At 53.5% G+C, this 9,851-nt stretch overlaps 1 protein-coding gene and 1 long non-coding RNA gene across 4 annotated transcripts in view; one reads left to right on the forward strand and one right to left on the reverse strand.

Moving 5' to 3' along the window:
• Positions 1 to 2,362: 2,362 nt before the first annotated feature.
• Positions 2,363 to 4,098, reverse strand: LOC108581877. The gene is made up of 2 exons (XR_001894695.3): positions 3,448 to 4,098; positions 2,363 to 2,806 (listed from the first exon to the last, which is right to left on the reverse strand). It is a non-coding gene; the product is annotated as an uncharacterized LOC108581877 (long non-coding RNA).
• A 150-nt stretch (positions 4,099 to 4,248) lies between these two features.
• The window catches only part of PELI3 (pellino E3 ubiquitin protein ligase family member 3), an 11,127-nt gene continuing 5,524 nt past the window's right edge, over positions 4,249 to 9,851 (forward strand). Inside the window, exons 1-4 of one of the 3 annotated variants that reach the window (XM_003909512.3) lie at positions 4,377 to 4,530; positions 5,645 to 5,797; positions 6,349 to 6,420; positions 9,103 to 9,232. In XM_003909512.3, the coding sequence (XP_003909561.1) occupies positions 5,646 to 5,797; positions 6,349 to 6,420; positions 9,103 to 9,232 (354 nt within the window). In that variant the 5' untranslated portion in view covers positions 4,377 to 4,530; position 5,645. Of the gene's footprint in view, positions 4,531 to 4,667; positions 5,077 to 5,644; positions 5,798 to 6,348; positions 6,421 to 9,102; positions 9,233 to 9,851 lie in introns of those variants that run through there. The other 2 variants (XM_009185582.4, XM_003909513.4) reach the window with 2 other exon arrangements.

Genomic DNA, 9,851 nt, shown 5'->3' on the forward strand with positions numbered 1-9,851 from the left:
GTGGAGCCAAGAGTCACGGATTATTATCCTCAGGCCTTGAAGTCTTAATCAAAGAACTGCCAACTTGTGTCTTGCTAGAGCTGACAATTTCTAGGCACCTTGTGTTTTGCTAGAGTTGACAATTTCTAGGCACCAGTGACTCTTGCATGCCTCCTATATTCCCACTTTTTTGTTTTGTTTTGTTTTGGGTTTTTCTGAGACAGAGTCTTGCTCTGTTGCCCAGGCTGGAGTGCAGTGGCACCATCTCAGCTCACTGCAACCTCCACCTCCCAAGTTCAAGCAATTCTCATGCCTCAGTCTCCCAAGTAGCTGGGATTACAGGCATGTGCCACCATGCCCAGCTAATTTTGTACTTTTTTTTCAGACAGAGTTTCACTCTGTCGCCAGGCTGGAGTGCAGTGGAGCCATCCAGTGGGATTACAGGCGTGAGCCACCGCACCCAGCCCGGAAATAATTTTTAAGACAGACATTGTAGGCTGGGCGCGGTGGCTCACGCCTGTAATCCTAGCACTTTGGGAGGCCAAGGCTGGCGGATCACAAGGTCAGGAGATCCAGACCATCCTGGCTAACATGGTGAAACCCCGTCTCTACTAAAAATACAAAAAATTAGCTGGGTGTGGTGGCGGGTGCCTGCAGTCCCAGCCACTCAGGAGGCTGAGGCAGGAGAATGGCATGAACCCGAGAGGCGGAGCTTGCAGTGAGCAGAGATCGCGCCACTGCACTCCAGCCTGGGTGACAGAGTGAGACTCCGTCTCAAAAAAAAAAAAAAAAAAAAGACATTGTAGCTTCGGTCTTGCTCTCTTGTATCACTCACTCTGAAGGACCCAGCTATCATGACATGAATACATTCAAGCATCCCACAGGGAAGTCTCTATGCAAAGAAATGTTAGCCTTTCACCAAAGCAGCACTCACCTGCTGGGTACATGTGTGTACCTCCTCCTGCGGGGATTCTCCAGCTTATTAAGCTAACTTTTTTTGGTAAGGAGCCAGACGGTAAATATTTTAGGCTTTGAGAGCTATATAGTCGCTCTCACCACAACTCAACTCTGCCATTGTAGCATGAAAACAGTCACACACAGTACATAATCTAGTGGGTGTGGCTATGCTCCATACAAGGTTATTACAAAACAGGCAGCAGGCTAGTGGGCTGTAGTTTGCTCACCCATTCTAAACTAAACATCATCTTTCTTTCCAGTTCCCATTGCACCTGTTGGGAGACAGTGTCGTCAAAGTAAGTTTCAGCTTTTCTCAGTCATTTCGATATAAATGCAGTCCTTTTGACTCTCCCACCTCCTCCTCCTCTACTTGAAATGGCTTCTCAGATCCAGGAGGATCTCCCCAGTGTCATGGCACTGGGAAGAGCCAGGGGCCTACGGACCAGTGCCGCTGGAGCTTGGCTATCTTCCTTGCTAGCTTCTACTGAGATACCTGTAACTTACTGGCCTCCAGTTGTCAATCTAGGTACCCCGATCCACCAACCCACGGGACACTCCAGCCTCTCTCAGCTTTGCAATTTTGGGGCACAGAAATCTCAAGGCTTTCCCATGCCACTCACGCATCTAAGACTCCGCAGACCAGCCCTCCTAGACATAGCACAAATCCCACGCTGCTGTAGTCAACCCTGCTTCAAGGGCTTTCCTCTAAAGCTAGAGCCTGAGAACTGAAGCCCAGGTTGCCTCTGCTCTGGATCCCCATATCTATGTGAGGGATCTGTCTTTTCCCAACCCTACCCTCCCACTCTGGCATGGCCTCAAGGGCAGAACCCAGCATCTTCCAGCTCTTCCTTCTCTCCAAATCTCCCAGCCCAGAAAGAATTTGCCACTGTTGTTTTTTGTTTGTTTTCTTTTCTTCTTAATTTTTTTTAGAGACAGGATTTCATTCTGTTGCCCAGGCTGCAGTGCAGTGGTGGGATCATATCTCACTGCAGTCTCAATGTCCTGGGCTCAAGCGATTCTTCTGCCTCAACCTCTTGAGTAGCTGGGACTACAGGCAGGCACCACCATGCCCAGCTAATTTTTTAATTTTGTAGAGACAGGGTCTCACTATTTTGCCCAGGCTGGTCTCAAACTCCTAGCCTCAAGCGATCCTCCTGCTTTGGCCTCCCAAAGCAATGGGGTGAGCCACTGTGCCCAGCCTGTTTTGCTTTTTCTGCATGTTTTCTCAACTAGATATATAACTACTTTTCCAAACTATTCCAAGCCTCTCACCTTCAGGCATTTGAACCCAAGAATTAAAGAAATAAAGTTTCTATTTTATTCCTTTCTTTGTCCCTTTCTTTGAAGCAACAGGGACAAGATCTAGATTGAAGAGAGAAAAGGGAGGGCTGACAAAGGAATTTCAAAACAATACTGCAAAATCCTATTTCACCACAAGCAGGTGTAATTATTATTCCCATTTTACACATAAGGAAACTGAAGCTTAGAGAGATTAAGAAGCTAGAGTTCTTGGAGCAGAGCACTGGATTTAGAGCTAAAAGCCAAGGTTGGAACTTAGGCATCTGCTGTTGATGTCCTAACTCACCCTTACTCTCCCTTACTTGAGCAATCCTGGAATCAGGCCCGCCCCAGGATTCCTGAGGCCCAGTGGTCTGGCTGTGCTGCCATGCAGCTCCAATCCCAGTACTGCCCCAGGAGAAATCCTTGCCTCCTCTGAGCCTTGGTGATCCTTCTCCGACCTTCCTCCATGCAGTCCAGTGTCAGGTGGAAGCACTGGGGATCCTGTGAAGCATCAGCTCCGCATCAGCCTGGCTTGTGACCTGGGGCAAGTTTCTTCTCCTGCCTGAGCCTGGGCTTCCTGGTGTGTAAACTGGGGATTATAACAGGGATTCAGTATATGTTCACTGAGGACCTGCTCTGGCAGGCAATGCATTAAAAGCTGGGGGTACACAAGGGAGTGAGGCTGTCCCAGGGTCCCCGGGCAAACCCAGCACAATGGAGGCCTCTGGAGGCATCAGTGAGGGCAGCTATCCTGTGTCACAGGGTTGTGTGACCTGCAGCCTGCTTGGTGGGAGTCTCGCAGGGAAATTCTCTGTGACTAACGAGTAACGTTTCCCCTAAAGGATGTGCCGTCGGCTGCATTCTTGTTTCATCTAGCCGCTGGGCCCCAGAACAGTTGGCAAAGCAGTTGGTATCTTTGGTTATTTTTAGGTGGGGGAGTTAGCAGGGTGGATGTGGTAGGGCCCCAGGGGACTCTGGTAGATTGGGAGCTTCAGGTGCAACAAGTTTGTGGGGGTGGGGGTGGCAGCGGCTCCCTCTCGGGAATGTTTAGGCAAACTCCCGGAATCCTTCATGATGGAAGTCAAAAGCCACCTCCTCTATGCAGTCTTCCTTGATTTTCTCATAAAACACCCCCACCGCCACCCACAAGACCAAAGACTTGGTCTGGAACTATAATCCAGCCTTTAGTTATAGTTCCAGACCAACAGTACTGAGCAATAGGGACCTTACCTGATGCAGATAAGGTTTCTTTTCTGCACCTCTGAGGCTCCATTCCTAGTCAGAAGGATAAGGTATGGAAGCCACTCATACAGCTGAGATTCTCTCTTGGCCCGTTTCTAGCAAACTACAAGTAAGTCACTTTTGTAAATCTATTTCCTCATCTGTAAAATGGGCAACTATCGTGCCTGCCTTCCAGGATTAAAGTAAAGGGTTTAATTTGCTCAAAGCACAGCGCACAGCGCCTAACGTAGACTGGTAGATCTGGGCCCCAGGCCCAGAAGGGGCTGTGCTCCCGCAAAGGTCTCTTTCCTTTGCAGCACATCGGGTGGTGTGTGCATCCTGGCGGGGCGGGGGGGACTAAGGGGAGGGGGGTGCCCGAGCTGGGCCGGAAGACAGGTCTGCGACTCTGTTCAACTGCAGCTGCTTTCCCCGGCCTCCACCGCTGCCGCACACCCCCTTTGCCTTTAGCATTTTCCTCCTCTCCTCTAATTGCGTGGCGTCCCCAGATGGAATATGGGGTGTCGGAGCTGGGAGTGGGGAGTCCCCCGGCCTAAGGCTGGGGAGGGGTCCTCCAGCGCCCTGTGAGGGCCCTGACCTACGGTGGGGAGGGGGCGCCCGGGTCTCCGGGAGAACTCTGCAGTCCCCGGAAATGGAGGCGGAGTCTGGGGAGTCTGAAATGGGGGAGGGGTCACGTAGACTACGGGGGAGTCCTGAGCCGGCGAGGAGGGGCAAGGGAGTCCCTCAGACGGAGTGGAGGGCGGGGCTTCCCTGGTCAGAGGGCGGTGCCAGGGGAGGGGCGTGGTCTCATGCGAAGGGGAGGAGCTCCCCGACGAGGGCTAAGCATCGCCGCAAGAGGCGGAGTCTGGAGTGAGGCGGGGCTCTCCTAGGGGCGGGGACAATGGGGCGGGGCCTCAGGGCAGGGGGCGGAGCGTGGCTCTTCGCGCTCATCCCCCTCCTCCGGCCCCGGGTGTCCCCGTGACGAGGCAGCGCGGAGCCGCCGCGGGCCTGGCCCACCCCGCCGCAGCGGCCCGGGGCAGAGCAGGGGCTAGGCGGTGAGGGAGCGGCGCCCAGCGGGTCCCGGAGCGTGGCCAGGTGAGGCCGCCGGGGCAGAGGGGGCGGGGGCTGCGCCGGGCGGGTCCCGGCGGGCGCGGGGGGCGTGTTTGTGTGTCTGGGGGTGGCGGAGGGAGTGGGTCCGAGGGCGGGCGCCGGTGGCTACTGCGCGCCCGCGCTTCCCTGCGGTCGCGGGTGCGGGTGGTTTCTGCGCCGTCCGGGCCCGGGGAGTGCGGGGCCGTGCGCGCGCGCGTGTTGTGCGGAGGGGCCGCCGGGTGTGGACCTGCGTAGGTGCTGGGCCGCAGTTCTCGTTCTGCCCAACCGGGGCGCAGGGCGCGGGGCGCGGGGCGCGGGCCTGCCCCGGCGCGGTCCCTCCAGCGCGAGGATGTTTTCCAAACGGGCTGCCTGCGGGAGACGGCTGTGCTGCAGCCCGAGCTCGAGGGGGGAGCGCCGCCCCCACAAGCCTCCTGAGACCCGGGCGGCTGGGGACGCAGACATCTGAGGGAGGAAGGGAAGAGCGCGCACCCAGGAGTCCATTGGCCTGCCCGCAGGGGGAGGCCGAGATGGGGAGACTGAGGCAGATGGATGGTGAGGCGGAGGCGGGCAAACAGTCAGAGACGGGGAATAGGGGGAGAGAGACGGCGAAAAGGACAGCGGCTAGGAGGACAGAGAGTCATTGAGAAAGCAGATGGACAGACAGAGGCCTAGACCTCAAAGGGGCAGAAAGATTCAGATGGACAGGTAGATTCAAAGAACCTGTCAGAGGGGCTAAATCAGAGGTCCAGAGGCTAAGAGCCATAACCAGGAACTGAGTCTGAGATGAGGGGTAAGGGCCCCCAACTCATGGGGTGCCCCTCTTTGAAGCACATGCCAGACTGGGATCTTGGCCAAAAAGCAGCCTCTGGCCACCCCAAGTTGGTCCATTCCTCTGGCACCACTGAATATCCTGACCCTCTTGACTGTGCCACCCCTCCCTGGTATCCCAGCAACCTCGGGCAGTTTAGAGGAGGCAGAGGGGAAGTGGTTGCCATAGCAGTAGAGGCGGTGAAAGGTCACCCTTGCCTTAGCCTAGGCGGTCCTGCAGCAGGCTGGAGCTGGGATTGAGTGGGGCTGGGGTGGGAACCTGCAAAGCTCTTTTCTCTCCCACTCTGCCCAGAATGGTGCTGGAAGGAAACCCTGAAGTGGGGTCCCCCCGAACCTCAGACCTTCAGCACCGGGGGAACAAGGGCTCTTGCGTTCTCTCCTCTCCCGGTGAAGATGCACAGCCAGGCGAGGATCCCATCAAGTATGGTGAACTCATCGTCCTGGGGTGAGCATCTCTGGCCTAGAAGGGGTGAAGCACCAGACACCCACCCAACGCAGCCAGAACAAGGGCCCCGACCCCTCCTTCCCCCACAAAGTGCCTTCTGCTGTTCGTCCCTCCTCACCTTCCTAGCTGAAAGACAAAATTGACCAAACCCACCTCAATTCATAATTATTGTTTTATCTTCCTATTTTTCACAAATTACTGTGACAACTCTAACCACCCAATTTCCTGATCAGATGAGAAAAACGTTAACACCAGCTGCCTTTCCTAAAGCACCTAGTGTGTGTGGTGTGGGTTGAAGAACTCTGGTTCTCCAGCAAAACTGCTAGGTTCAAATCCTGCCTCTGCAAGTTGCTGAACTTCCCTGTGCCTCCGTTTCCCGTTTTGCAAATGGAGATGTTAATAATCCCTTCCTCAGAGAGTTGTCAGAAGGAATGAATGAGGTGATTTCTGTAAAGTACATAGAACAGCGCCCAGCACATATCAAGTGTTCTGGGAGGCAGGCCTGTGCCAAGCCCTTTCATGGACATTATTTCATTTCAATCTTCACAAAGATGCTGTGAGGAAGGAGGTGAGGAAACCGAGGCTCAGAGAGGGGAAGTGACTGGCCCAAGGGCACACAGCTGGTAAGTGGCAGGGCTGGGATTTGGACCCAGGTCTTTCTTACTCTAGGTCTAGTGCACTTTTACTAAGCCACAGCTGACCTGCACACTGCAGATGAGAAAGCCAAGGCCAGGAGAGAGGAAGCAACATGAACTGGCGGCCAGGCCAACCTTATCCCTTCCTGGTCTTCTCCTGACCAGGATCCCTGCACCATCCACTCAGATCTTTCTCCAGGGACAGACCCTCTTCCTCCTCCCCCATCTAGGTCTCCTTTTGGCCTCTCTCTGCCATCAGTCCTAAAGAAACTATTTGATAAGTTATATTATCATTAAGATTATTTTTTTATTTTTTATTTTTTTTTTGAGACGGAGTCTCGCTCTGTCGCCCAGGCTGGAGTGCAGTGGCCGGATCTCAGCTCACTGCAAGCTCCGCCTCCCGGGTTTACGCCATTCTCCTGCCTCAGCCTCCCGAGTAGCTGGGACGACAGGCGCCGCCACCTCGCCCGGCTAGTTTTTTGTATTTTTTAGTAGAGACGGGGTTTCACCGTGTTAGCCAGGATGGTCTCGATCTCCTGACCTCGTGATCCGCCCGTCTTGGCCTCCCAAAGTGCTGGGATTACAGGCTTGAGCCACCGCGCCTGGCCAAGATTATTTTTTTTAAATGGCTGTTTGTTGACACGTGCTTTTTTTACCAAAAAAAAAAAAAAAAAAAAAAGCCGTAAGAGCGAACACTTATCAAGGGCTTCCTATAAATATGCCAAACTCTGTGCTAAGCACTTTTAAATGCTTTGTCTCATTTAGTTCTCAAAATGAACCTGCGGGGTAGGTCCTAAAAAATTAGCTCCATTTTACAGAGGTCATGTGATAAGTGGAAGAGCCAGATTTAAGCCAGGCCCATCTGTGTCCCAAGTCTGTGTCCTGAACTGCCCCACCTTGGGGCCTGCCCACCCCCGCCCCCGATGTGTGGGAAGAGCTCACAAGGGCAAAAGTGATGTCTCCCTTGGGAGAGCTTGCCTTGAAAAAGCAGCTGCTTTGTATCCCAAAGGCAGGACTGGCTTTCCAGCCCAAGGCAAGGCCACTAATGTGGGAGGCTGCAGACCCACGGGTATGGGCCCTCCTGGCAGCCCCTTTGCACAGCAGAGTCCACATTGGCTGCACATCAGAGCTGGCTGGAGGGCACTGAAAATACACATTGACAGGCCCTCTCCAAGCCTACAGAATCACAGTCACAATGGGTGGGACCAGGGAATCTGGATTTTTTTTTTTTCTTTTTGCGGCAGGGGAGACAGAGTCTTGCCCTGTCGCCCAGGCTGGAGTTCAGTGTCACGATCTTAGCTCGCTGCAACCTCCACCTGCTGGGTTCAAGTGATTTTCCTGCCTCAGCTTCCTGAGTAGCTGGGATTACAGGCACCCACCACCATGCCTGGCTAGTTTTTGTGTTTTTGGTAAAGACGGGGTTTCGCTATGTTGGCCAGGCTGGTCTTGAACTCCTGACCTCAAGTGATCTGCCCACCTTGATCTCCCAAAGTGCTGGGATTACAGTTGTGAGCCACTGCGCCTGGCCTCATCTGGATTTTAACAAACTCACTAGAAGATTCTGATTCAAGTGGCCTTGTCTGTATTTGGCAGCTCTTTGTCCTGTCACTTCCTGTTCCCAAACCTTGCTGGCACCCCACTGGTTACAAAATAATGTCCTCAGTCTGGAGTTCAGAGCCCTCCCACCAGCATCATCTCCCCCACATACTTCACCACCAAAGTCACCATTCCCTGATCTCATCAGATCCTGCCAGCCTTGGGCCCTTTGCTTAGGGTGAGCCTCCATCTAGAGGGGCTTCTGGAGTCAGAGAGACTGGGCTCGAATCTGGACATTTTCACCTACTAGCCAGAGGCAAGTCACTTTACCTCCCTGAGCCTTGATTTCTGTCATTTGTAAGATGGGCAGAAAGCCACTTGCCTGGCAGGCCACTGCACAGATTCTATTAGGTGATTGATAACATGAAGGCCAGGAACACGGAGGCAGCAGCCCATGGCAGCGATGAGAGCTATGACTCACCTCCTCTGTGCCTCTCACAGCCATCCCTTCCGGACAAGAGATGGAAAGGCAGGTGGAAATTGGACATGTGTGGACATATAGAGGTAGTGGCATTGTGGGTCAGTTTTTCCTTTCGTTTTGGTTTTGAGTAGTGGTGTGATAAGTGACAATTTGCTACAGGTGAACCCTTTCTAGTTCTTCAAAACCCAGTAGAGGTGCTCCCTCTCCCGGAAACCTCATGCTAGGGCCAGAATTCCCTTTTCTTCCTCTAGGCTTATGGCATCCTTGACTTGTGCCTGGGTGTGGCAGGTGGCACCTAGGTTCCTGGAGAAGCTGAGGAACCCCTCCACTGAGGGCCCACAGCTGACCCGTGGTGCGTCACCTCTACTGCCCCAGTGCACAGCACCCATCCAGGCATGGCTCAAGTGTCCAGGAAATACTTGGTTAACTGAATGAAAGTGCTTTTGAAACTGTTCTGACACCCCCTGCCCACTCCCCAAGGTACCGATTTGTTACTGTAGGGTCTTCTAGTTTCAGGTGCTTCTAGAGCTTGTTTATTAAGGTAGGATCTGCCCAGAAGTTGGCAGTTTCCTCCAAGTTTCATCAGGGGTTCACTTTCCCTCTTTCTCTCTCTCCTCTTGCAACCCTTTCTTCTTAACCTCCAACATCTATAGCTACAATGGGTGTCTGGCAAGTGGGGACAAGGGCCGCCGGCGAAGCCGCCTGGCACTGAGCCGCCGTCCACATGCCAACGGAGTGAAGCCAGATGTCATGCACCACATCTCCACGCCGCTCGTCTCCAAGGCAAGCAACTGACCTGTAGACCTGGGGTCCTGCCCTCCCTGCCCAAGGCCCAGGTCTTTGGCCTTCCAGGTCCTACCTGCCCACAGCCCCCCACCTTAACAGGGGAGCCCACTTTGTGTCATCACTCACTGCGTATTGGGCCACCCGAGAATGGTGATGAAAAATCCTTTGCAGTGTGCACAGTTCTTTACAGTTTGCAAAATGTTTCCTTAACTACCAGACCTTTCTGAACCTTGGCTGCCTCTAAGATGGTGCTGCTTATTTCCATCCAATGGAAATGGGTGGAAATGAACTGCGCCATCTTAGAGGCAGCCAAGGTTCAGAGAGTGGGAGGTGACAGTCATACTGCAATGGTAAAGGAAAAAACCTTTGGCTTTAGAGGATTTGGGTTAGAATTCAGCCTCTGATATTTCCAGCTGTGTGCCTTTAGGGCAGTTTCTCTGTGACCTGCAGTTCCTTCAACTCTAAAATGGAACAATAACCCCATTCTTTTTTTTTTTTTTTTTTTTTGAGACGGAATCTCGTTGTCACCCAGGCTGGAGTGCAGTGGTGCAATCTCGGCTCACTGCAATCTCCACCTCCTGGGTTCACACCATTCTCCTGCCTCAACCTCCCGAGT

This window comes from Papio anubis, chromosome 12, assembly GCF_008728515.1.
Source record: "Papio anubis isolate 15944 chromosome 12, Panubis1.0, whole genome shotgun sequence".
Classification (NCBI taxonomy): Eukaryota; Metazoa; Chordata; class Mammalia; order Primates; family Cercopithecidae; genus Papio; species Papio anubis.